This window comes from Hyla sarda, chromosome 9 (assembly GCF_029499605.1).
Source record: "Hyla sarda isolate aHylSar1 chromosome 9, aHylSar1.hap1, whole genome shotgun sequence".
In the NCBI taxonomy this organism is placed as follows: Eukaryota; Metazoa; Chordata; class Amphibia; order Anura; family Hylidae; genus Hyla; species Hyla sarda.
In genome coordinates this window covers 25092210-25120123 of record NC_079197.1, presented here as the reverse complement: position 1 = coordinate 25120123, position 27914 = coordinate 25092210, and the positions used below count along the sequence as shown (strand labels likewise).

Here is a 27914-nt window from a genome sequence, read left to right as displayed (position 1 = left end):
GTCACCTCCTTTGTAGAGGCTATAGCACAAAGCAGCCAAAATGACCAGCCAGAAACATATGGGGTGAGAGATTGAGACCATAAGAAATGCAATGTGTTTTTAGAACAAAGTTTTATTATAGAACAGTGGTCTTCAAACCTGCGGACCTCCCAGATGTTGCAAAACTACAACTCCCAGCATGCCCGGACAGCCGTTGGCTGTCCGGGCATGCTGGGAGTTGTAGTTTTGCAACATCTGGAGGTCAGCAGGTTCAAGACCACTGTTATAGAACATCTTAAAACAGATTTAACAAAAGAAAGATACACCTGGACTAGGAGACAGATGTAAATGTACTGGACGCTGTATGTTAAGTCTATGGAGCGATGTGCCCTCTGGAGGCATTCAACTTTGTTTTAATAAATGCCCCATATGCCAACCTGTGTGCGTGCTTTTTTTTTGTGATGGCAGGGAAAGGCTCAGGGCCTTGCTGACTGAGAGGCTGTGGGCGCTTGTGACTTGGGGAGCTCCTGTGCATCCTTATATTGTGTAATCCAAGACTTGGGTTCCTTTTGCTGAATCTACAAGGGAAAAAAATAAAGTAAAAGTGTAAGAATGTTACGTTTAAGTGAAGTTCTATTCATGTTTTCTTTTTAAAACCGGTTTAAGGGCCTCTTTTTTAGGGGTCAGCGATGAAAAAAAACAAAACAAGCAGATGTTTGTTCCTCCACTGAGTGGCCCTTTTGTTAGTATAGAGGAAACACCCTGGGGCAGATTTGCTGGTTGTATCTAATACATAGACAGCTTATGGTAGTAGCCTACCTTGTGACAAAGCCACTTCGGTGGTAAAACATGTAGGGGAGGCGTGTGCTACTGTTAATCAGTCACTGATCTAGCCTGTATAAGAGGTTGTACTGCAGACATCTCTTTAGCACGAATTGTATCGCCAGACACCCGGGACATGCAGGGCCGGGCAGGTGAATTCCTCAGGCATTTATTTAGCCCTCCTTCGGGCAAGCAGCGCTAAATGCTGGAAGACTTCACAGATGACGGGGAAAGACTGTCATGCCCAGTCATTAAACTGCTATAGACCGCAGCAGCATGATGCAGCCTATAGCGAGCCTTCCTGCGGAGGTGCGTGAGGCGAATGTCATCGCACAAGCCGTACAGGATGACGTCACTCACCGCGTGCACCTCCATCAGGAAGTCCCCGCAGGGAACGGAGATGCAAGTAGAAGTGAGTTACCTACTCAAACTTGGCTACTTACTATATAAGGGAGGACCTGCCTACCACATCTACTTAGGGAAGTGCATCCCAACCATGGTGCCTCCAGCTGTTGCTAAACTACAACACCCAGACAGCCTTCAGCTGTCTGGGCATGCTGGGAGTTTTGCAACTGCTGGAGCACCCTGATTGAAGAACACTGACTTAGGTGGTATAATTGTTTAAATGGGAGCCCTACCTGCTGGGGGTAATATCCTATCTAGGGGCCTTTTTACCTACTGGGAAGCCCCACCTAATCATCAGGTAGGGCTCCCCAGCAGGTAGACAGGCCCCCAGATAGATATGACACCCCCCCCCCCATCAGTGATGGGTGTCATATCTGGGGCCTCTCTACCTACTGCGAAGCCCTACCTGATGGGGTTTCATATCTATCTGGAACCTGTGTACATATGGGGGAGCCCTACCTATTGGGGGACATAGGTATCTGGGGCTCTGCCTAACCCTTCCTACCAACTGGGGGGGGGGGGGGAACATATCTAGGTCACCCCATTATTTGATGTACCTGTACAAGTGGATTGTGCTCCGTTTTAGTCCCTTGAACAAGTATTTTTTTTTATTTCCACACCCCTGTATATGGAGGTCACTTTGTTATAGCCAGCTGGCACAGGAGTGTTACTTACAATGAAGGAAATATTATTTAATCCTTTTATCATTTGTCAGGATGTAAACAGTCTAATTTTAATAGGTTTATTTGACCAGTGAGACAACAAAATCCAGAAAATGCATTTTAAATAAGTGAAGTTGTTTTGCATTTTAATTAAAGGAGTACTCCACTGCTCAGCATTTGGAACAATGTCAGCCATCACGCCCCCTCCCATGTACTTGCATTGAGGGGGCGGGGCTATGACATCACAAACTCCTAGCTCTAGCGTTCGGAACAGTTTGTTCCAAACGCTGAGCAGCGGAGTACTCCTTAAAGTATTTGACCACCTTGCAAAACATTACTTAGTGACAAAACCCTTATGAGCAATCACACCAGAAATGTTTATTCTTTAGCTGGCCACCAGGTTTTTATTTAAACATTTTCCAAACCTTTACACAGAGGAAGACAATCCCACCTCATATGATATAAATACACATCCGCACTGCGACAGAGCACAAAGAGTCAGGGCGCACTGTAAGGCCCCCGGTGCCATAACAACTCATCAACAAAATGATGGGGGTGACACAAAACACCTAACTCTTCAACTTTTAAGTAGTTAGTCAGCAATAAGACAACAGTTCAATCCTTATGATAGTGGGGACAGTTGTAGAATGGACCTGGTGTGTTAAATGACCACAGAGCAGTGATCTTCAACCTGCGGACCTCCAGAAGTTGCAAAACTACAATTCCCAGCATGCCCGGACAGCCAACGGCTGTCCGGGCATGCTGGGAGTTTTAGTTTTGCAACATCTGGAGGTCCGCAGGTTGAAGACCACTGCCATATAGATGGTCAAGTCTACTTAATGTCAATGAAGGAAGACAATTGTGTTTAACATGCTGAACGTTTGTCCAGATTATTAATGTACACCTTAAAATATATATATAAATGCTACCTTAACTGTGTAAAGCCAGTCATTTACATATTACCAATGGAGATTAATACAGCATGTATTTCTGAAAGGTAAGTGATATACCATTTTAATCTGGTTCACCCGCACTATTCACTCCATGCTGTCAGTTTCTCTTAATACTGGTCTTCTGATGAACCCTATGATTATTTTAGGGGGCAAGGGGTACGTGAGACCTGTTATGTGTTCTGGAGATTGAATACATGCATCAAAGGTGTATGTAGGACTGTGGGCAGGGAGCAGATGACTTAGGCCCTCCATTTGTCTTGTGTTCCCTACACAGGGTGACTGGTCCTTAAAGGGGTACTCCACCCCTAGACAAATTATCCCCTATCCAAAAGGATAGGGGATAAGATGTCTGATCACGGGGGTCCCGCCGCTGGGGACCCCCACAATATAGCATGCGGCACCCACCTGTTTCTGCTCCGGAAGCGCTGGAGGGTCTGTGTCCCGACCACGGGAATGGAAGTTCGTGACGTCACGACTCCGCCCCGTGGTCGGGACCCAGACCCTCCAGCGCTTCCGTAGCAAAAACAGGTGGGTGAAACATGCTATATTGCGGGGGTCCCCAGCGGCGGGACCCCTGTGATCAGACATCTTATCCCCCATCCTTTGGATAGGTGATAAGATGTCTAGGGGCGGAGTACCCCTTTAATGTCATGTGAGATGTCAGGGAAGGCCTTGGGGCTTACCATAATGTGGTCAGCAAGGTAGGGAAAAAAAAGCAAGAGAGTATTGTCCTTAGGGCATCTGAATCTTTCTGCAGCATTTGACACTGCAAATATCCTTGAGATTTAGGTGTCCGAATATTTGACACATTAAATAAACTGCTAAGTGCAGAAACCAGATTGTTTACAGGCAGCTGTCTACATAACCAACATGTAGCTCAATATACCATCTTACCTTTGAGACAAAATCCAGAATTTTCATTTTAGAGGTTTCCTTACAAGCTCTTGGACCCCAGCGGAATTCACACTCTGGGGGATCTGTATGGGGGATTTTATTATATTCTAGGTATCTAAAAAGACAAAAGTTACTTATTAGCATCATTTTATAGTAGGATTCAGATTACACATCGTTCCATTAGGATGTCCTGTCTGCACATCTTAGAAAAGATTGGACTAGATCCAAGCAGTGATATAAACTACCTTAAAGGGGTACTCCGGTGGAAAACTTTTTTCAACTGGTGCCAGAAAGTTAAGAGATTTTAAAATTAAGTAGAAAAGCAGTTGATCAGCTCACCTGGGCCTCCAGTGCACGGCAATCCTCAAGACAAGCAGCACAATAGACGAATGTAGCCAGCACATAAAATCCGGAGTTTATTGATATCTCATCAAAAGTTCCATAGAAAGGCAGATAGGGGAGTATATCAGGCAATATCAAGTACAGTTAACAGCTTGGAGATGGGTCCCTTCACGCCAACACGTTTCGGGTCAAGGCATACCATGACTAAGGGTCCTTGACCCGAAACGTGTTGGCGTGAATGGACCCATCTCCAAGCTGTTAACTGTACTTGATTATGCAGATCAATAAATCTGGGCCCTTGTTTGGTAAAGAATGTCTGCAGTTCTCTTCTTTAGCATTTGCTGGAAGATTCTGCTGTTGCTCTGTGGTGTGATGTAACCAGCAAAGACCTCGGCCCAGGCTGCTCTGTACACACCAGCATCCAACAAAGATCAGTGATGGGCGCAGACAACTTACTTTTGTTTTACAAATTCATCTGTCACAAGTTTTCTCACATCTCCAAAGTCTTCATGTCGCTCTCTGAAAAAAAAAATAAGATAAAAACAGGATTAGTTGGGAGGCGAACAGATAATAGTTGGCATTAACAATTATAAAGTACATCTCTGAACGTACCCAGGATCAACGTGCAGACGCCGCAGGGTCTCCCAGATGACAGCTGCAGAGAACAACCAACAAATGCATCACAACACAAGTTTAGTGATCAAGTTCACGTTACCTTCCCTTAGCATTCTCAAATTGCTTTGACTCGATGTTGCCAGAAATCGATCCCTGCCGGTTTGTCAGGTAGCAAGTTATCTGCACTGTAGGTAGGGAATATGGACACCTTACAATTGACTGCGAACACCATTTCAGAATAAAAATCCCCTATTACAACTTCACCAAAAGCACAAAGAACATCTTAAAAAGGGGTAACTCCGCTACTCAGCATTTGGAACAAACTGTTCCGAACGCTGGAGCTTGTGACTTCATAGCCCTGCCCCCACATGATGTCACGCCCCGCCCCTCAATGCAAGTCTATGGGAGGGGGCGTGACAGCTGTCACGCCCCCTCCCATAGACTTGCATTGAGGGGCGGGACATGAAGTCATGGGGGCGGGGCTATGATGTCACAAGCTCCCGGCTCCATCCTTCGGAACAGTTTGTTCCAAAGGCTGAGCAGTGAAGTACCCCTTTAACATAGAATTTTTTATTACGTGTAAACACAAACGTCTCAGACCCTGTTAGGTTCTTAATCATGGACGGGCAACAGTGTAATCTTTGGCCATGCCACATATCACGTGGCCAAGTTGCTGCGTTGCATTAGAGCAATAGCTTTATGAAACATGGCCAGGATGAATTTTTAGCCAGTGATTGTTAACAATGTAAGTAGGAGTCTATTCACTGACAGCAAACAGAGATCATGAAAGCTCAAGAAAGTAAAAAAACGTATATAAAAAAAATAAAAAATAAATAAAAAGTCTAAAAAATAAAAAAACTGTTTTCTACAGACATGACTGTACATGTGTATTTTCCATAAACATAATTCTAAAACAGCTTTTCAAAGAGCTCTGCATGATGCCGTTTCTCATAACCAAGTGGTTAAAGAGTACCCGTAGCTAAACTTTTAATATATTGTTCCTTATGTAATTATAAAACACTTTGCTATTTACTTGCTGTCAAAATTATCAACCTTTATATGTTTTTAATGTGATTGAAAAAACGGCCACTAGTGGCTCTGTTCCCTGCACAGAACAAAAAGTTAGTTTGGTCTCCTCCCGGCCTGGCAGGAGACCAAACACAGGAAGTGCGTGTGGGACATGGTGAGGCACAGCTCTTGCAGGCTTCAGTGACGTAGTGCCTGCTGGGGAACGCCCACTTTCTCCTGCCGGGAGCTCACACAATGTGAGCAAGGGGTAAGGTATGGTACACAGCTTTTTAAAGCTAGGACATTTTTTTCTAAGAGCAGGAGGGGTGTTAGGAGTAGTTAGGGAAAATAATCTGAGCTAGTTTAGAAAATATGGTTTGATGACAGGTTCTCTTTATTGATATATTTCTAGAAGAAGAAGAAAAAAACAAAACAGAAATAGCACCATAGATCATTATAAGGAAAGGCAGAGATAGGTTATTATATGCAACACACAACAACATACCAAAGCAGACAGGCCAGGGGAGGCCAAACATCATCTGGAACAGCAGTGTATTATCACAACAGGTCCTTTAATCAATTCTACCAAACAGTACAGAGAATATGACCTAGTTTGCCAGGACACAGAAGAGACTGCAGCAATGAAAACATGAGATACAGAAGGTAGACAGGGTCGCACATATGAAATCTACTTACCCTCTTTGACACTGTTCCCCTTCATGAAGATAAGGCTCAAAATTACTGTAAGTAAGCCCAATTTTGCTGTATTGTCATCCCTTAAATAAGAGGTTAATAGAAGTGTTAATTTGTGTACTGCCACTTCAGCACAGTTTGTGAGCCAGTATAGTAATAGGCTCTAAAATAGGACACATTAGCCAAAGACAAAAGTGGATCCAGCAACAAGAAGTATATTTCTCATTCCAGTGGCAGTTTAAAAAAAATTAAAAAAAATATAACACAAAAACCAAAACTAACCCTGTGTGGAAACCTAGCCTAAAGTTAGTTTTACATGGGTAAAATCCACTGCAGATTACAGTACTTTTGTTTTTAACCTCTTCAGGACACAGGGCGTATGGATACGCCCTGCATTCAGAATCCTTAAGGACCGAGGGCGTATCCATACGCCCGTGGGAAATCCGGTCCCCACCGCTAGCCGGTTGGGGACCGGAGCCGGATGCCTGCTGAAATCATTCAGTAGGCACCCTGGCACATCGTCCAGGGGGGTTCTGAGACCCCGCCCCCCCATGTCGGCGATCGGAGAAAATCGCATGTCAATCAATGCAAACATAAAGTGGACATATTGTGTTTGTGAAGAAAAGTAAAATTTATTTGGAACATCCATTTTCCTTACAATTAGTGAGCTTCAAAGTTAGAAAAATGCAACATTTTCATGAAATTTTGGGATTTTTCACCAAAAAAGGATGCAAGTAACGCCGAAAATTTACCACCAAAATAAAGTAGAATATGTTTCGCGTTATTAATTCGTAAAGTGACGGTGGTCATAATTGCGAAAAAGGGCCGAGTTCTTAAGGGGTTAATTAATCCCTTAAGGACGCAGGGTTTTTCCACTTTCGTTTTTTACTCCTTACTTTTTAAAAATCATAACCCTTTCAATTTTGCACCTAAAATTCCATATTATGGCCTATTTTTTGCACCACCAATTCTACTTTGCAGCGACATTAGTTATTTTACCCAAAAATCCATGGCGAAAGGAAAAAACTGGTCATTGTGCGACAAATCTGAAGAAAAAATTTAATTTTATAACATTTGGGGGGCTTCCGTTTCTACGCAGTAAATTTTTTTGTAAAAACTGACACCTTATCTTAATTCTGTAGGTCCATACGGTTAAAATTATACGTTTGATTTTGGCTTACCTCTAGAAAAAGGTAAGGGACCCTCCTGCTGCGTTCTAGCTGATCGCAGTGATCCCGATCAAACCGACTGAGCTGCCGGGATGCAACTTTTGCAACTTTAGACACGGCGATCAACTTTGATTGCCGCGTCTAAAGGGTTAATAGTATGCAGCAAGATCGGTGCCGCACACTATTAGCCCAAGGTGGAAGCTTTCATTAGCCGCCGGGACCGACCCGCTATGACCCACGGCATGACCCTGCATGTTATAGACCGATAGGACGTACAGGTACGCCCTGCGTACTTAAGAGGTTAAGCATTAAAACAGATTTGTAAAAAAAAAATTCTATTTAAAATTCTTAACCCTTCCAGTACTTAGCTGCTGTTTACTACAGAGGAAGTTCTTTTCTTTTTAAATGTATTTTCTGTCTGACCACAGTTCTCTCTGCTGACACCTCTAGCTCAGGAACTGTCCAGAGCAGGCTAGGTTTGCTATGGGAATTTGATCCTACTCTGGACAGTTCCTGACATGCGCATAGGTGTCAGCATGGAAAGAAATTTTTCAAGAAAAAGAACTTCCTCTGGAACATACAGCAGCTGATAAGTACTGGAAGGATTAAGATTTTTAAAAAGAAGTAATTTACAAATCTGTTTAACTTTCTGGCACCAGTTGAAAAAAAATATAAAATAAATAAATAAATAAAAATAATACGTTTTTCACCGGAGTACCCTTTTAAAGAAGGACCAACCCACTTCCTCATGTGACGAAAATACTCTTACACTTTCATGCTATCTTCTGGCACACGCTCCAATTTATTAATAAGGATATAAATATGGCTCTTTGTGTCAATTTCCTCCAGCTGGAAACCGAAAACCTGCAAGAGATAAAAACTAAATGTTCTAAGCAATTCCAAAACCAAGCAGGTTTAGGTTTTCCTAAATTAACATTTCTTCCCTATCCACAGCATTGCAGCTCCAGTCACTCTCTATGGGACAAACATAGCCGACAGCTAAAATGCGCGAAAGTCGTAGAGGAAAAGTAAATAACCTGGTGGACGTGAACGCATGCTGCTGCTCCACTGATAAAATGGACGACTGCTCTCTGTTCTCCTAATCAGGGGGAGTCCCGGTGGTCAGACCCCCCTACAATCAGCTAGTTATCCTCTATGCTGTGGAGAGGGGATAACTTTAAATCTCAGGAAAACCCCTTGAACATACAGGAACCATATACACTTACATCTAGCAATGCCTTCTGGGCACGATGAAGTATTTCAGGATAGACATCTTTGTAGTCTTTTACCACGTGCTTTACAATATCTGCAAATAAAAAATGTTTTAACATATAGAAACACATGTAAGTGCAAGTCCAGTGTTCGTATCATAGTTCTGGAATGTACAGTGACCCCCCCGACCTACGATAATTTCAACATACAATGGCCTCTCAGAGGCAGCATCAACATACGATTCTTTTTTTTTTATGTCAGGGCCATCGCATAAACGGCTATCCGGCAGCGCAGACTGCTTCAGCTGCCACCAGATAGCCGTTTACGGTGCCCCGTGAGCTCCGCTGACGATCACTTACTTGTCCTCGGGGCTCCGGCGCGTCCTCTTCGGGATCCCCTGCATCGTTGGCGCTCTCCATCGTCGTCGTCATCACGTCGCTGCGCACGCCGTCCCATCATCCAATAGGAGCGGCGTGCGTAGCAACGTGATGGCGGCGACGGAGAGCGCGGTTGCCGGAAGCAGAGGCCTTGCCGGAGTGTCGGACACACCTCGGGAACGCGGCGACAGGGACATCCAGGGCAGCGGTGATGGTCCGTAGCGGCAGGGGACAGGTGAGTACAACTTTCTCTAACGGTGGTCTACAACCTGCGGACCTCCAGATGTTGCAAAACTACAACACCCAGCATGCCCGAACAGCCGTCTTACAGAGAGTGAAGACACTAAAGCCTTAAACTAATGACAACAACCAAACAGGGTGAGGAGCCAAAAATATAGAAAGCTGAAGTACTTTTACCTTCTATAGCAGTGGTCTGCAACCTGCGGACCTCCAGATGTTGCAAAACTACAACTCCCAGCATGCCCCGACAGCCGTTGGCTGTCCGGGCATGCTGGGAGTTGTAGTTTTGCTACATCTGGAGGTCCGCAGGTTGAAGACCACTGTTCTATAGGTACAAAGTACAATGTCACGTTTTGGAATACATTTCTACATTTTGTCAATAAAAATCTTGACTCATTTCCACCAATGAAATTGATGTTGGTTTTCTGTCCGTTCTGAAAAAAAATCACTGGGGTGAGATGCAGCTCTCACTGGCTTGTACAGTTGCCGTAGCAACAGTATGATGCCTGGCGAGTTCCGTGCACTTGCCCTTTTCAGAAGAACGGGATGCGTGCACAGAACTTGGCATCATACGGTTGTCTTGGTAACTGTACCACCCCGCACAAGCCGTCTCTCTGGTCTTTGCAGAACGAATGAGAGACCAATGCTGCACTCGCATTTTATGGCCAGAACCAAACCTTTCCCCATTTTTATACCTGCACGCTTAATGGGCAATTTCTTCTGGTCCCTGATCAGCAGGTACTGAACCAGCTCCCCAACCTACAAGGACAAAAGAAATAGCATCTGATATCATAACATGAACACAATAAGCCCCCAAACTGGACATATATGATGCATGTACACACACTATGTAGCAATCTGGCTCTGAGAGCCGACCAATGCCAAAAGGTGTGTGCGATTTTGGCCTCTGTTCTCATGATTTCCATTTACTTGCTTGATGAAATAGCGCAGACCATTCAGCAGGATGTAGAACAAATAACAAAAAAAATCAGCATGTGTATTTTCAAGAACTTAAAGAGAACCTGTCATCAAAACCATATTTTCTAAACTAGCCCTGATTATATTCCCTACTAGTCCTAACACCCCTCCTGCTCTTAAAGGGGGTTCTCCGGTGCTTAGACATCTTATCCCCTATCCAAAGGATAGGGGATAAGATTCCTGATCGCGGGAGTCCCGCCGCTGGGGACCCCCGGGATCTTGCACCCAGTTTGTAACCAGTCCCCGGAGCGTGTTCGCTCCGGGTCTGATTACCGGCGACCACAAGGCCGACGGCGTGTGACGTCACGCATCTGCCCCCGTGTGACGTCACGCACCGCCCCTCAATGCAAGCCTATGGGAGGGGGCGTGATAGCTTGCAAGATCCCGGGGGTCCCCAGCGGCGGCCGGCGATCAGGCATTTTATCCCCTATCCTTTGGATAGGGGATAAGATGTCTAAGCACCAGAGTACCCCTTTAAAAGAATCTTCTGAGCTTTAAAAAGCTGTGTATCATACCTTTCCCCTTGCTCACATTGTGTGACCTCCTGGCAGGAGAAAGTGGGCGTTCCCCAGCCGATGCAACGTAAATGAAGACTGTAAGTGCTGTGCCTCGCCATGCCCCGCAGCCACTTCCTGTGTTTGGTCTCCTGCCAGGCCGGGAGGAGACCAAACTAATTGTTTGATTTGCGCAGGGAACAGAACAGAGCCACCTAGTGGCCGTTTTTTTCAACAACATTAAAAACATATAAAAAGGTTGAGAATTTTAACAGCAAGTAAATAGCAAAGAGTCTTATAATTACATAAGAAACAATATATTAAAAGTTTAGTTTGGGGACAGGTACTCTTTAAAAGCACCGCACACCAAGTGATATATATATATATATATATATATATATATATATATATACACACATAGGAATCTTATTGAGCTGTCTTATTTAATCGATATGCAAATAGGGCCAAAACCTTTCACCCAATAAACGTTGTCCAGTATAGGGCAGAGGCCACACACACAGGCCCTATATACCTACCTTCAGGTTCACTTGCTCAGGAGAGTGCTTCTCCAAATTCCTCTGCACCTGCGTTAGAGTCTGTGTTTGAGTGAATGAAATATCTTCCTCCATATCCACATCGCCACGCTACATAAAAAAAAAAAAACACACAAAAAGAATGCAATACAGAATTCACTTTCACATAATATTCCATTATGGCACCATTAACTCAATTCGGTGTTAGCCAACCAGGGTGCCTCCAGCTGTTGCAAAGCTACAACTCCCAGCATGCCCGGACAGCCTTTAGCTGTCCGAGCATGCTGGAAGCTGTAGTTTTTGCAACAGCTGGAGGCACCCTGGTTGGGGGAACCATTGACCCAGTCCTTTTAAATGAAAAACAACATTACAAGAGATTTATCAAAACTGGTCCTGCAGGTTCAAATGTTATGGTTGCACTCTTGCACTAGCTTTGATAAATCTCTGGTAATGATTTGTAAGAAGAAGAAGAAAAAAAAAATCCAAATACTAGAATAAAGTTACTCAGACATAAATGAGAGCAGAACATGTACTGCAACCTACACCGGGGAGGACACTTTCTTCACGTCCCACCGTGGTAGCTGCAGAGGATTGATTTACGGTGTGGTATAAACAGCCTAGGAAGGGTTTCACCATAGGCTGCTCTGAGCACACCAAAGAATGGCAATGTAGTAGAAAGTAAGAGTAATCGATACACACCGGGAAGTACAGTGTGGACATGTACAGTAAAGCAGTCCATGCACATCATATACAACAGTGTTTCCCAAGCAGGGTGCCTCCAGCTATTGCAAAACTACAAATCCCAGCATGCCCGGACAGCCAAAGGCTGTCCGGGCATGCTGGGAGTTGTAGTTTTGCAATAGCTGGAGGCACCCTGCTTGGGAAACACTGATATATGGCAATTTGCTCAGCTCCTCCTGCTCCATAACGTGATGTCTGCAGAACTTACTACATGCACAATGTGGCACGTTCCATTTAAACCTCATTAAAGGACATCTGCACCCGTAGATATTTATCACCTATCAGCAGGATAGGGGATAAGTGTCTGATCGTGGGGGGGGGGGGTCCGAACGCTGGGACCCCCTACGATCTCCTGTACAGGGCACCAGCTCTCCCGTGCAGGATGCGTGTTGGCCGCAGCATGATGCTGCGGCCAACACGCCCCCTCCATGGATCTTTATGGGAGAAGCGGAGATGCAGCGTTCATGCATCCCCATCTCTCCCATAGAGCTGTATGGAGGGGGCTTGTCATCCACCTCAGTAAGGTCAACGACTCGCACTATTCGCTGCAGTAATGCCGGGCCCCCGTACGGGAGATCGCTGGGGGTCCCAGAGTTCAGACCCACCATGATCAGACACTTATCCCCTATCCTGAGGATAGAGAATAATTGTCTAAGATTGCAGTACTCCTTTAAAGGGTCACTCCGCTCCCCAGCATCCGGAACTCAATGTTCCGAACGCTGGGTGTGGGCTTCCATGTTCTCGCCCGCCCCTTGTGACGTCCCGTCCCCTCAATGAAAGTCTATGGGAGGGGGCTTGATGGCCATCGCACCCCCTTCCCACAGACTTTCATTGCGGGGACGGGGCGTGACTTCACGGGGCGGGGTGGGCAAGAACACAGAAGCCCACACCCAGCATTCGGAACATTGGGGAGCGGAGTAACCCTTTAAGTTACATTGTACAATACATATACACATACATACATACACACACACACACACACACGAGAAAATGCATTTGATAACCTATAAATCAGTGTTTCCCAACTTTTGGCCCACCTCCAGCTGTTGCAACAAAAAAACAACAACAACTCCTATTGTACCAGGCAGCCACAGACATGATGGGAGTAGTAGTTATGCAACAGCTGGAAGGCCGCAGGTTGGGAGTCACTGCTTTACATCATACCTGAACCTGTGAAGTGTTCCGAAGACTGGGCCGGCCTCTCCTTTTTTGCGCCATTGCTAGAGGACCTATAGAAAATAAGTAGGTTCACTTTAAAGCAAATAAAACTATGAATTTTCATTTCATGAACATTCACTAAAACATTTAACCTCTTCCTGACATATGACATGCACGTCAAAGCTTGTTCCATAACCAGCGGCGCTAATAAACATGCAGGCACAGCTAAAAAGGTACACTGCAATACATTACTGTAAGTATTGCAGTGTACCATCAATAAATCAGCATTTTCACAGCAGTAGATCAGTCACTGTAAGCCAGTGTTCCCCTAAGGGTGCGTTCACATGGAGTAAATGGAGAGTAATTCACGCTGAAAAACGTACGGGCGGAAAAAAGATTATTTTTTTGCGCAAAATTCGAGAAAGGAGAAAGAAGTGAAGGGTTTTTCAGCCATTTCCACGCAAATTGCGCAAATTCCGCGCAAATTGCCCGTGAATTCCACGCAAAAACGATGTTGGGCGGAATTTTTCTCATTGACTTCAAGCGGAATCCGCTAGCAGAAATCAATTGAAGAATGAACATGTTCTTTCTTCAAGCGGAACGGAATTCAGCGTCGGAATTCTGCTAGCAGAATTTCCGCAGTGTGAACAGGACAGCGGAAAAAACATTAAAGTTTATACTGTTTTTTGTTATTATGTTTGTGTGTTATGTGTGTATAAGTATGTGTTTTTTTTATGTGTGTTGTGATTATGTATATATGTATTTTCTTACCTTTTGTGAAGATCCGGAAGCTGGCCCCTTTTTCTTCCAGTGGCTTGCTGTGTAACCTCGGCCTCCGCCATGTTGTGTTCGGTAAGTGGGATGTCGGGGGATGTGTTCTTGCTTCTGTCCTTCCCATCTTCTGAAGTCCGAAGCAAATCTTTTCTTCCTATTTCTTCCGTGGCTCAGCGACGAATCTGCAGCCTCTTCCGGCGCATGCAGCTTTTTTTTTTTACCAATAAAGTTTTTTTTGTCTAATTGACAAACGGTCTGCGCATGCGAGAGTACGCAAGTGCTACGCTAACAGTGTAGCGTACGTTAGGTCTATGCTAATAGCGTAGCTTTGCGCAAGCACAGACAGTTTGTCAATTAGACAAAAAAACTTTATTGGTAAAAAAAAACGTAAAAAAATAAACTACCTGCGCATGCGCTGGAAGAGGCTGCAGATTCGTCGCTGAGCCACGGAAGAAATAGGAAGAAAAGATTTGCCTCGGACGTCAGAAGATAGGAAGGACAGAAGCAAGAACACATCCCCCGACATCCCACTTACCGAACACAACATGGCGGAGGCCGAGGTTACACAGCAAGCTACTGGAAGAAAAAGGGGCCAGCTTCCGGATCTTCACAAAAGGTAAGAAAATACATATATACATAATCACAACACACACACAAAAAAAAAAAAAAAAAAAAAAAAAAAAAAAAAAAAAAAAAAAACTAAAAAAATACACACATAACACAAAAACATAATAACAAAAAAACAGTATAAACAAGGGAGAAACCCTTTAAAGTCAATGGGCAGAGGAGATGTGCATTAATTTGGAGCGGAGAATTCAAGAGGAATTACTCGAGTAAATTCCTCTTGAACCTGAAAGGCTCCGTTACTAATGGACGTTAAGGGCTTTTTTTTTTTTTCCCCTTTGACCGCCATTAACGCCTGGTAATGTATCGGAGCCTAACGCGAGGCAAAACGGGCACAGAGGATCTCATTCACTTGAATGGGATTCTCTAACGTCTGTTATGCCGACAGTGATAGCGGGAGAAAAAGATGTCCCAAGCACAATTTTTTCTCCCGCTATCTTACAACGGATCCGCTACTGATGGGCAATGGCGATAGTGTGAAAGGAGCCTAATTGTGGTTTGAAGATGTAGAGAAAAAAAAAAAAAAAAGGCAGACCCACGCCAGCACCGCTCATCACAGGAACCCCACAAGTGCAATCTTGCATCTGATCCACCCCAGAATTTGCACTGTATGTTTGGACCTGAGGAAGGCACTCTGTGTGCCGAAACGCGTCGTCCGTTGTGTCCAATAAAATATTAATTGTCCTGTGCTGGCTCGAGTCTTTCCATCTGTGTCCACGTTTTGCGCAGCGCCTCTAAGACCGCTTTTCTCCATTTTCCACGTAATTGTGGTTTGACAATTACAAATCCCATCATGCCTAGACAGCTTTAGGTTGATAGGAAGTTATAGATTTGCAGTAGCTGGAGGCCCACGTGTTGGGGGGGGGGGGGGGGGGGGGTGGGAGGAAATTACTGCTATAGGGGTGACAAAAAAAAAAAATATATATATATATATTATATATATATATATATATATATATATATATAGAGTACACAGAAAAATGTAAAAAAAATTATAAAAAAAAAGATGCCCCTTTTCCATTTTTTATAACAATAAAATAAATTAACATAATTGGTATGGCAGAACACATAAATGTCCAAAATATACAAATGTAACATTATTTCAACATCAAAATAAAATAATAATTAAGCCAAAATTGCCGGGGGTTTATCTCGTCTTTCAGAAAAATAAATAAATGATGGGATAAAAAGTGATTAAGAAATCCCATCTATCCTAAAATGGTATGAAAAACTACAGAGAATGGCGCACATGAAAATACGTAGATAGAAGAATAAAAAATGTATGATGGTGCATATTATATATATATATATATATATATATATATATATATGCACAATAAAACTGCAAATTGATTGGTTTTAACTCACTATTCTCTATAACAGTGGTCTCCAACCTGCACACCTCCAGATGTTGCAAAACTACAACTCCCAGCATGCCCGGACAGCCGTTGGCTGTCCGGGCATGCTGGGAGTTGTAGTTTTGCAACATCTGGAGGTCTGCAGGTTGAAGACTTCTGCTCTATAATGTACAGGATCCTTGGTGGTCTGCACAGTGTAGTGGATGTGGAACCACAATTCCCAGCATGCCTACACAGTCTCAAGCACAGGTAAGCCTGCTGGGAATTGTAGTTACAGATAGGAAGCAAGCATACAGCACAAAATACCAATGTTTTCCACTCGGTGTGCCTCCAGCTGTTGCAGAACTACAACTCCCAGCATGCCCGGACAGCCAACGGCATGCTGGGAGTTGTAGCTTTGCAACAGCAGGAGGCACCATAGTTAAAAAAACAAAACAAAAAAAACCTACAATATACAGTATTGGAAGATAAATGTGTAATTTATCCGCAAAGCCCGGGCGCCGGTGCCCACAATGCCAGTACCTGCTCCTGCCGGGCACAGCTACACACCACACTACGATCCCGGAACCATAACAAGACGGCCCCGCCCTTTCCTCGTGACGCACGCGACCACGTGACGTGGCCGTCTCTGGCGGGAAAAGGGAAGCAGCTGATTGGTCGACGCTGCTGGTCTTAGTAAACTACAGATAGACGATGTGATGGAACCTCTTCATGAGGCGTATAATTAAGTAACCAGCTCTTAAACACTACAGCACCCAGCATGCCCTGTCAGAGTATGCTAGGAGTTTAAGCTGGAGAAACGCCTGGTAAATTCTCAGTCAAAATGCCTATAGTCAGTGTTTTCCAACCAGGGTGTTTCCAGCTGTCGTAAAACTACAACTCCCAGCATGCCCGGACAGCCAAAGGCAGAAACCATTGAGCTATTGTCTTGTTTACCTAATATTTTCACTTATGGTCACTAATACAACCACATGGAAGACTAATGCGCCACTCACCGTTTTCCTGCTACTGCGGCAAAGATAGGCTGCATTCACACCGCGTTTTTGCAATACAGTTCCCATATACAGCGATCCCTCAACATACAATGGCCTCAACATACAATAGTTTCAACATACAATGGTCTTTTCTGGACCATCGTAAGTTGAAACCAGACTCAACATACAATGTACAGACAGTCCAGATCTGTGAAACGTGTCAATGGCTGGAAGAACCGACCAATCAAAATGGGCATTCACCGGTAAAACCCCTGTATTACTGAAGCGTATGCACTGACTGGTGTCTGGTAGCGCCCCCTACAGTACAGAGTGGTATTACATGTTCTGTATACTTTATCTGTACCAGGGTTAGCTGCTCCTTTGGACACCAGGTGAGGGCGACTCCATGTTACTTTTTTTTACTTACAGGACCCTGAAGAAGCTCCTGTCCTCTACATAGACCAATGTTTCCCAAGCAGGGAGCCTCCAGCTGTTTCAAAACTACAACTCCCAGCATGCCTGGACAGCCTTTGGCTGTCCGGGCATGCTGGGAGTTGTAGTTTTGCAACAGCTGGAGGCTCCCTGCTTGGGAAACACTGACATAGACAGTGATTTACAGTTCCCAGCAGATCTTTATTACTTTTATATGTAAAGACTTGCTTTATCTACTTATTTTTCTTTAATCCTCACATTTTTTTCTTATTTTTGGATGACTTTTTGGGCTTCAGAACCAATTACCAGATTTCCATAGAGTTCTGGTCTCAACATACAATGGTCGTCCCAGAACCAATTAATATTGTAACTTGAGGGACCACTGTACGTTTTCAATGTGAAAACCGTACGGAACCGTATTGAAAACCGTATGCATTGACTCTCTGTTGAAAACCGTATGCCAAAAGATGCATCCGGCTGCATCCGTTTTGCGTCTTGTACGGTTTTTTCCTTTTTTTTTTCCCCCCCGTACCCAAAACCGTAACCTACCACGGTTTTTGGTCGAGGTGAAAAACCGTATTAAACCGTATACAGGTTTTTTAACGTGGGAGTTAATGGGAACCGTACAGAACCGTATGTGCTTACGGTTCCATACGGTTTGCACCAAACGGTTTTTGACTTTGCACAGTTTTTTTTTCCTTTGAATTTCAATTAAACAAGTGAAACTTTATTCATAATGGAGTGAAAAGTTAAAAACGTATCCGTTTTTTTTTTCTTAAAAAACGGATGCAACCGGACATCATTTTTCAAACTGTATACGGGTTAAAATTTGTACACACGTTTTGATACAGTTTAGTCCAGTTTTGAGGAATCAGTTTTTCATCAAAAATCTGATACGGGAACTGCATTGCAAAAACTTGGTGTGAATGCAGCCTTACGCCGTTATGGTAAAATAAGTGGCGCTATTTTTGTGTCTGCATTAGGTCAGGAAAAAAAGGCCACAAAAAACCCGTCTCTCCTCATTTTCTCCTAAGACTCCTTTCTCACTATAAAATTCATCCGTTTTAAAGATCCATGTAATGTTCCGTTATGAAAGCCATTAAAAATGCTAAAATAGTCTATGGGATTTTTCCATTATCCATGTTAACCCGTCATAGCCCGTTATTAATATCGGATGTTATTTTGTGACGGGAGAAAGAATGGAAGAAATAGTACATGCACTATTTCTCCCGTTACTTTGTCCCATCAAAAAATAACATCCGTTAATAATGACGGGCTATAATGGGTTAAAACGGATAATGGAAAAATCCCATAGACTATTATGGGATTGTTTAACGTCCGATTTTAAGGGTTTTCATAACGGAACATTAAACGGATCTTTAAAACGGATGCATTTTATAGTGTGAAAGGAGCCTAAGATGCAGCTTTTGTGACTTTTTTTTTAATGTAAAAATAGTACGTTTTAGTATAAGCCTTTTGTTATGGCATTTTATCCCCTGCATTTTATATTTTTTTTACTTTTTTTTTGTGATTCATTCAAGGATTTCTATAAAAAATTTGGGGGAAAAAAGGGGCCTATTTGAAAAACACTTTTTCCCTCCTGTAGAAATCTATGATGGGAGAAATAGCGCCAAGATTCTTGAAAAGAAAATGCCATAGCCCCAACATGTTGTGATTTTGCAAATCTACCCGAGCCTAAAAAGGCCACAAGAGGGTGAAAAAGTGGCACTATATACAACACCATGTTGGTATGGCATTTCGTATTTCTCTATTCTAGTTTTTCCCAACTAGTGTGCCCCCAGCTGTTGCAATACTACTATTCCCAGCATGCCTGGACAGCGAACGGATGGGAGGAAGAATGCTTTACAGTGAGGGGAGTGTATGCCTAATACCGACGCCCCCTGACTGTCTAATCCTGCCCATCACCTCCCATTAATCAGTCAGATGGGCGTGAACTTAAAGGGGTACACAAACTGTTCTGAACGCTGGACCCGGGAGCTTGTGATATCATAGCCCCGCTCCCTCATGACGTCACGTCCCGCCCCCTCAATGCGAGTCTATGGGAGGGGGCATGACAGCCGTCATGCCCCCTCCCATAGACTTGCATTGAGGGGGCGGGGCGTGACGTCCTGAGGGGGCTATGACGTCACGAGCTCCCGGCGCCGGCTCCAGCGTTCGTAAAAGTTTGTTCCAAACGCTGAGCAGTGGAGTACCCCTCTGAAGGGGTTATCCGGCTGAAGGAGAGGTTTTTTTTAAACAAATTCCCATTCTACATTATGTAAAAAAAAACAAAAAAAAAACCTGAATTAAACTTCAGCGTCCCGCGATGCCTCCGGTGTTCCGGTCCCCGGCTGCAGTCTTAATTCCGCGAGAAAGCAGGACGCTTCAGCCTGGAGTGACGTCAGAGCCCACACTGTCATACTGCCAATCACTGGCCAATGTAGACTGTGATTGGCTAAGCGGCAGTATGACGTCACTCTGCTGTGCTCGGTCTCTTCATCCAATCCCTGCAGGCTGCTCAGTAACCCCTTCCTCTCTGTTTTCAGACTGCAGTCTGATAGGACAGGAGTGAGCACAGAGGAGTGCTAATCCTCACTTCTTGGACTATGTCCTGGCCTGTGCTTCAGCTGGGACAAAGATGATGCTGGATTATGTTCTGGATGCTATGGGGACCCCTAGTGGTCTTTTATAACCCATGATTTCTATAAAAAGAAGATACAATTTTTTTCTGAAGTATATTAGAAAGGTTAATATTTTGCCAAAATGTACAACAGTTTTTGATTCTAACAGTGTCTGGGAAACACAATATACTTTGTGGATAAGTATCTGATCGACTGTCACTATTTCATGAGATTTTCATGAGTTTGGAGTTATTTTGTTTTTTTAACATCATGGTGGACTTTTTGTCAGAAAAGCAAATACAAAACTTTTTTTTTTTAGATGTTTCTGAAACCTTCATTGTAGTTTTGAGGACAATTTCATTGTGTTATTTATTTTCTGGGACACCCGCAGTTAGTTTATAACTTTTTGATATATATATTTTTTTTATTCAGGTCTCATGATCCATCCATCCTAAACTAGGCGCAGCATAGTTGTCACATAATACATCAATGTATAGAAGGTGATTAAAGCGGACCGGTCAACAACCTGTTTGTTATTATGTAAATGAGGCTCAAGTGTCCAGGGGGTTGTTTCCCAGCATACAAGAGCCCAGGGTTACCCCCACCCTCTCTGGTGAATAAGAGGAGATGGGCGGGCAAACCCTCCTAAGAACCAATGGGGAAGATTTATCAAAACCTGTGCAGTGGAAAAGTTGCCCAGTTGCCCATAGCAACCAATCAGATCAATTCTTTCATTTTTCAGAGGCCTTTTACAAAATGAAAGAAGCTATTTACATTTTTTGACAGACGGAACCGCGGCGTTCTGAACATTTTTTGTTAAGAACGCTGCATTCGAGCGTCTGTGGTTGTGACGTCTACAACGATCACACTGCCTCCCATAGACATGAATGGAGAGGGCGTGAAGTGACGTCACAACCACAGCTGACCAAACCCAGCGTTCTGTATTGGGATGAGATGTCCAGGGGTGGATAACCCCTTTAATGTCATCCAATAATTTAGGTGCTATTCTTGTATGTCAACAGACACGGCTTTATGTGTACCATTATGCATTTTTACTGTGTTTTTTTTTTTTTTTTTTTTAGATAAGATTTATTGTCTTACAATTCTACACCAGTAACGGGAATCTACATTTACAGCAGACTTAAAGAAGACATTCTACTGCCAACATGGCTCCTAGTCAGCTATTATATAGACTTTAACAAGAGAACAACATAATGATGGAAAACTATCCAGTGATAAATTAGAAGGTAAGGAAGCTTGTATAGCAACAATGGCGTAACTATAGGGGGTAAAGAGGTAACACCGGGGCCCTGGTGCCTAAGGGGGCCCCAAAGCACATCTGCCCCATAACAGACCAGTATTATAAATGGCACATTGGGCCGTTTCAGATTTTGCATTGGGGCCCAGAAGCTACAAGTTACCCCTCTGTAAAGCAAGGTGTCTATGCTGAAACATTTTAGAAACAATGAAATTATGAAAAAGTCTAAGATTCATATTCTAAATGTCTAAAAAAGACTATTTAGGAAGTGAATTATGATATTTGACATTGAAAACATTTATGTGCAAGAATTTTTTTTTGCTTTTTTTCACAATTGAGAATGTATGACTATGGCACAATTACACATCAATGGGTAATTTTTAAGTGCAGTATGTCAGTGGGTTATCCACGGAATTAGTGCAAAAGGGCTGTAGTCATTAACTGCATCAACATGTGTACCAAGTGCCAGACTGAGGCCACTTTCACATGAGTGTAATACGGATTGAAGTCCCAGTCCCACCGTCGGTTTATTGACCCAGAAAATGACAACATCATAGATCACTATGATGTTTTTAATATGGGTCTCTAGACTTGTAGTTAGGTTGGGACTTACATCTGTGTTAAACTTGTGTGAAAGCTTTATTATGCAGGCTCCAGATGTATGTAGAATACATACAGTAATGTAGGCTTCCTACCCTTGGCTTGACAATAATAGAATATGTTTACTCAGATCTCATTGGGCCAGACTAACCCAGTGGGCCTTGACGTCATGAAAGGATTGTCTTGTGCTGAGCGGTACTAAACTCTCACCAATTTACTCTACTAACAAAACAAAAAATTTGCATTGTGGTCAAATGTATTCTGCAGTTGATTGTTCGCTGTTGGAAATCTGCAGCAAGAAACTTGGGGGTTGTGAACGTATCCTTTGCTTTCTAAATTCTGAGATGTCATTCAGACTTTAGAATGGGTCTCCCCCCTTAAGCCATATTAGAACTATCTACATTGCTTTCCATTTTTCTGACACATAACTCAGAGCAATATCAGGTCTTGTTTGTGGTTGTCTTGAATCCGGGACACCAAACAATGTCCTTATCATACAGGTATAAGCCCTCCCTTCAGTTTAGAGATGGCTAAGCATGTATGGCCATCTATCCATTGTAATAAAGTAAAAAAAAAAAAAACTATAAAGGACTATCACTTGTAACTTTACCATAGCTTCCATTAATTGCAGCAACAAACACTCTTGTTGCTCCCAAATGACATTTTTTCCAGTGTAAATGTTAGGTATATATGACACCATTTAGACCAAGACAACTTCTATTGAGTTCCCATCATCAACATCTGCTAATGTCTCACTTTCCACACATGCCTCCCTTCCATGGCTTATTTGATGGGTGTTTAAGTAAGGCATATGTGAACAATTCTCGTTCTGGTGATCACTGACTGACTGGTCCTTCATGTGGTTCTGCTGGTGATGCAAGAGATCACTGGACTCTCTAAAAGTTTTCTGGCAGGTCGTGCAGTGATAGCGGAGCTCTTTGATGTGGATCTGCTTGTGTCGGTCAAGGTTAGTGAGCTGTTGAAAAGTTTTGCTACAGATGTGACAACTAAAAGGACGATATCCGGTATGCATCAAGTAGTGACGATGCAGACTTGAAATACGGGTAAAGTACTTGTTGCAAAGGCTACACTTTAATCTGTCTTTAATGTGCTTGTTATGTACAGGGTCATCATCTGTACAATGTTTTTTGTGGTGTGAACATTCTTCTTGCCTTTTAACATCACAAGAGTCTTTTTTTACAGAAGACATGGACACAGAGGGAGGAGAAGGTAAAGGAAGGACTTCAGGACTGTGCCTTTTATCCAGATGCTTCTGTCTTTGTACTGTGCTGTTATTGCAGATGGTGCGCTGATAGGGCTTCTCACCAGTGTGAACACGTTGATGCTTCAGCAAGTCACTGGTGTCTCGAAAACCTTTCTGACAAATTGAACATTTAAATGGTCTCTGTCCTGTGTGGACCAAGTAATGCCGCTGAAGGTGGGTGGCTTGCCGAAACGATTGATTGCAAATATTGCAAGTGAACGGTTTCTTGCCTGTGTGTATGATCGTGTGCTTTCTCAAGTTAGAGGAATTGTTGAAACGCTTCTTACATTCGACACATTCATAAAGTTTCTGCCCCGTTGGCCCAGTCTTTAGATGCACAGGGCGGTGAGCATCAAGTTCTTTCTTGGTTGCAAACGATTTACTGCAGAATGAGCACTGGAATTCTTGAGGGATTACCTCGTTCTCATTTGCAGACGTAACCAGGCGACAGTTTTCATTTTTTTGTATTACCACTTGTTGAGCCTTTGCATGCTTTTCGTTATGTCTCCTCATATAACAGATACGAGAAAAGCTCTTTTGGCAGATGGGACAGCTGTAAGGCCTTTCACCTGTGTGCACGCGAAAGTGAACCCTCAATTCGGTAGAGTCCCTAAATCCTTTAGTACAAAAGGCACAACGGTAGGGTCGCTCGCCTGTGTGCACCAAATGGTGGCGGTCAAGCTGGGATTTTTGACGAAAGCTACTGCCACATATGTCACACACATAAGGCCTCAGGTCTGTGTGGATGTTTTTGTGGCGCCTCAAGTTGGAAGCATCAGAAAAGCAGCGATCACACAAATCACACTTGTACTGCTTGCGCCCCATCACTATGGTTGGCTGATTACTTGAGACACCCACTTTTTTCAAGAATTCCCCCATGGAAAAGGGGCTCTTATCCAGTTTGGCTTGTGCTGCCTTCACACTGTCAAGCATGTCACTCAGACAGGACGTGAACCCCTCCATCTTCCTGTAGTCCTCTATGGAAAGACAATGTTTTAAGGCAATTTTACTTTAGTTATTAAGCAAATTAACTTTAGTTTATATAGTAACAAAAGCATAAAAATATATTTTACAGAACAATACAGAAAATTGCTCCTAAATTTGCACATCCAATTATTTTTTTTAAGTTCCTGCATGTAAACTCTCTCATGTTTTGTGTCTGTAATGTCCTGTATGTGTGTACTGCTAGCACTGCCAACACAATTTCCATAGCATTCACTACTCTCACACCATGAGTCAGACCAGGTAAGAGTTAGGTTTGGGGATTCAATTACAACACTGCACCTCCCCCAGGAGCATTCAAGGATTCTTACATTACTATTCAAATGCACTGTACATTGTGGGACTCCTGTATAAGACCCCCCTACCCACAATGGGTAGTGAATTAGTGCTGCTGAGACTTGGAATGCTGAGTTGCAAAGCAATGATAATACCTTCTAAGGCTGCGTTCACACGCCCGTCTAGACCCGTCCCGTTCTTCTCCAGTCAAAAATAAAAACGGACTTTAAAAAAAAATGGACAATAACGGATGCAAACGGATGTTATCCGTTTGTATCCATTATTGTTCAGTTAATAAACAATGCTTTTTTTGTTTTAAGCTTGCTCAAAAGTAAAAACAGTAAAAACAGATGTATCCGTTTTTTTTTCCGTTTTTTACAGAAGAAAAAATACTGCATGTGCCGTTTTTTCCTGCCGTCAAAAAAAGGAAATGAGTGCAGATGGGTACAAACGGATGTAAACGGATTGTGAAAAAATCCCATTGACATGAATGGGATTTAAAAAAAAACGTTTTTAAAGGACAACTGCAGCGGCATTACACTTATCCCCTATCCACAAGTGTTTGATCGCGGGACCCCCCCCCCCCCCCGATCTCCCTAACGGGGCGCCGCCTAAGCGCTCATGGTCTCCTCCCCGTCCCCATACAGTTCTATGGGGGATGCGGGAAGGCACGAATGCTGCCTCCCCGCCTCTCCCATAGAGATGTATGGAGGAGGCGTGCCGGCCGCAACGTCATGCTGCGGCTGGCACACCCCCCTGCACGGGAGAGCCGCGGCCCCGTACAGGAGATCGCCAGGGGCCCCAGCGTTCGGACCCCCCGCGATCAAACACTAATCCACTATCTTGAGGATAGGGGATAAGTGTTTGTAACGCTGCAGATGTCCTTTAATCCGTTTACAGCCTGCAAGAACAGAACCGAAACAGGGCTAAAAAAAAAAAACGTTGACAGACGGCCGTGTGAACGCACTCTTTGACTGCCCCTGGGACTGGAATAACTAAATTGTGGCACATTTTATGACAAGGTCAATCATTGTGGCCATATATTTTGAGATTACCACAAATTTTATTTTCATAATAAATCTTAAAAGTTTTGGCCACGACTGTAGGCGTAAACACATAAGCAAATCTTCCGCCATGTGTGTAAAGTGTGACGCAAACAATTTTCAGGCTACGATGCAAAAACCTGTGTGCAACTTATTTTAGCCAGAGTATATGTACAGTGATCCCTCAACTTTCAATGGCCTCAGGTTATTATTTATTCATCCTACAATGGTCTTTTCTGGACCATTGTAACTTGAAACCAGACTCAACATACAATGTACAGACAGTCCAGATCGGTGATACCTGTCAATGGCTGGAAGATCCGACCAATCAGAATGGACATTTCACTGGTAAAACCCCTGTATTACTGAAATTCATGCACTGACTGGCTGTCAAGTAGCGCCTCCTACAGTACAGGGAGGTATTACATGTTCTGTACTCTTTACCTGTACCAGGGTTAGCTGCCCCTTTGGACACCAGGTGAGGGCGGCTCCATGTTACTATTTTAGGACACTGTGTACTGTACAGGACCCTGAAGAAGCTCCTGTCCTCTACATAGACAGTGATTACAGCTCCCAGCAGATCTTTCTTACTGTTATATGTAAGGATTTGCTTTATCTATATTAGTTATCTACTTATTTTTCTTTCATCCTCACTTTTTCACATCTTGGGTCTTCAGAACCATTTACCAGGTTTCCATAGAGTTATGGTCTCAACATACAATGGTCTCAACATACAATGGTCGTCCTGGAACCGATTCATTCATTGTAACTTGAGGGAACGCTGTATCAGCCGTTAATATGCTTAGCATAGAGCCAGGTTTATTATGCCACATGTGTGGTGCAGTTTTCTCCATCTTAGTCATCATGCAAACTACATTTCCCTATAGTGTTAACTCCTAATATAATGACTTTTAAAGGCACGGCTGCATTGTGATGTTTTTATTTACCATCTATACTGGATACGTACATGGAGAAGCATGAAAATAAGCAAAACATTTTGGCCCCCGTGAGTACTGAATGGTAACACAGTGCTTATCAGCATGAGATCTAATATTCGACGCCTATGGATATAAAGTTATTGATATAAAAGGTAGTGCATTAATACTGTAAAATATAGTAAGAACAGCTTTTCACTGAACATCAATTTATATGATCACAGTAATCCAGAGTTTTCCAACCTGAGTCACTCCAGCTGTTGCAAAACTACAACTCCCAGCATGCCCGGACAGCCTTTGGCTGTCCAGGCATGCTGGGAGTTGTAGTTTTGCAACAGCTGGAGGCTCCCTGGTTGGGAAACACTGCAGTAATGCCACATTCTCCTGAATATGAGTTACTATGTATCCGTGACAATGAAGCCGCCTGTCTGTGAGCCAGTGCAGTAAATTACCTGAGAGCTGCAGACGAACCACCTTAATAAGTGCAGAGACATATGAGCGGCTGCAGTAATAACAGAAGCAGCATCCTCAGCTCCTCCTCAGTCACATCTCTTCCTCCCCTTCTGGGCACTGAACAGTCCTGAGCTCACAGGAAGTTGTACAGCTGCTTGGTATGGAAAAGGGAACAGAGCTCAGAACATTGGTTCCTACTAGAAAAACAACTGAAATATATATATATATATATATATATATATATATATATCACGTGTATATGTATATATATATATATATATATATGTATATTAAAAAAAATATATAAATATATACATATTGTAAGAAGGTGAAAGGTATGGTCGTTGATGGGTGATATGTGTCTCCAAGGTTCCTGGCCTTGGTGAGGTAAGAGCCAGTAATTTTCCAGTGTCTTTGCTGCGGCGCAGACTGATAATGGGACGACTCTTACTGGGAATGACCGAGTGCAGGGTGGGGGTCATTCCCCACAATCCAGGCCAGCATTTGTTGGCTTTACAGCTAGTCTGCCTCACCAACTGAGGGGGTTTTGCTAGTTGCAGCTCACACTTTAAGAGAGAGCTGAGAATGGAGTTCTTCCCTACGTTTGCTCCAAATTTGGAAGCTGGTGAGCAGAGTGCCTGGAGGCCTGGAAAAGACTTGCTTGATGCCGCATGGCATGGACTCAGGTGTGAACAAACACCTAAGGCATACAGGTGGACTTTTGTTAAGTTTTCCTTTGTTCTGCATTTAAAGACCGTTTGCTGTGTGACAAGTGTGAATAAAAAACACTGAACTTTGTTTTGGAAAATACTGCTTCCTTGCCTCCATACTACAACCGCACCTATTTGCAAGAGCAAGTCATCACAACACACACATACATATTTCAAGCATGATGCTTGAAAAAGGCTCCAGGAGGAGCTGAAACGTTGTAATGCTGACATGAGACATTAAATCACTTTTTTGTTGGAATGCTGCGCCTGTATCTGGTTCTTAGGCTGGGTTCACACTACGTTTTGTCCCATACG

General features: G+C 43.4%; 3 protein-coding genes and 1 non-coding gene across 6 annotated transcripts in view; 1 reads left to right on the top strand and 3 right to left on the bottom strand.

Moving 5' to 3' along the window:
* Positions 1–204: 204 nt before the first annotated feature.
* LOC130291500 (non-structural maintenance of chromosomes element 3 homolog) lies at positions 205–27024 on the bottom strand. Of its 3 annotated transcripts, none has more exons than XM_056540266.1 (11): positions 26889–27024; positions 13282–13346; positions 11380–11487; positions 10067–10130; positions 8769–8848; positions 8312–8406; positions 6377–6456; positions 4670–4712; positions 4514–4576; positions 3716–3830; positions 205–557 (listed from the first exon to the last, which is right to left on the bottom strand). In XM_056540266.1, exons 2-11 carry the CDS (start codon positions 13333–13335, stop codon positions 456–458), a joined length of 804 nt encoding a protein of 267 aa, XP_056396241.1. In that variant the 5' UTR covers positions 13336–13346; positions 26889–27024; the 3' UTR covers positions 205–455. The 3 variants fall into 3 exon arrangements, with proteins under 3 accessions (XP_056396241.1, XP_056396242.1, XP_056396240.1); XM_056540267.1 differs by lacking the exon at positions 26889–27024 and adding an exon at positions 16481–16540; XM_056540265.1 differs by lacking the exon at positions 26889–27024 and adding an exon at positions 16554–16641 and having other exon boundaries at positions 206–557.
* LOC130292215 (small nucleolar RNA SNORA11) lies at positions 11902–12033 on the bottom strand. Its single transcript, XR_008848123.1, has one exon. It is a non-coding gene; the product is annotated as a small nucleolar RNA SNORA11 (small nucleolar RNA).
* The window catches only part of USP20 (ubiquitin specific peptidase 20), a 107523-nt gene continuing 96262 nt past the window's right edge, over positions 16654–27914 (top strand). The window contains exons 1-2 of the mRNA XM_056540243.1: positions 16654–16759; positions 21141–21305. The gene's annotated coding sequence lies outside the window, so the exon portion shown is untranslated. The remainder of the gene's footprint in view (positions 16760–21140; positions 21306–27914) is intronic.
* Positions 22617–24113, bottom strand: LOC130291885 (zinc finger protein 888-like). The gene has a single exon (XM_056541318.1). The coding sequence runs from the start codon at positions 24111–24113 to the stop codon at positions 22617–22619; it is 1497 nt and encodes a 498-aa protein (XP_056397293.1).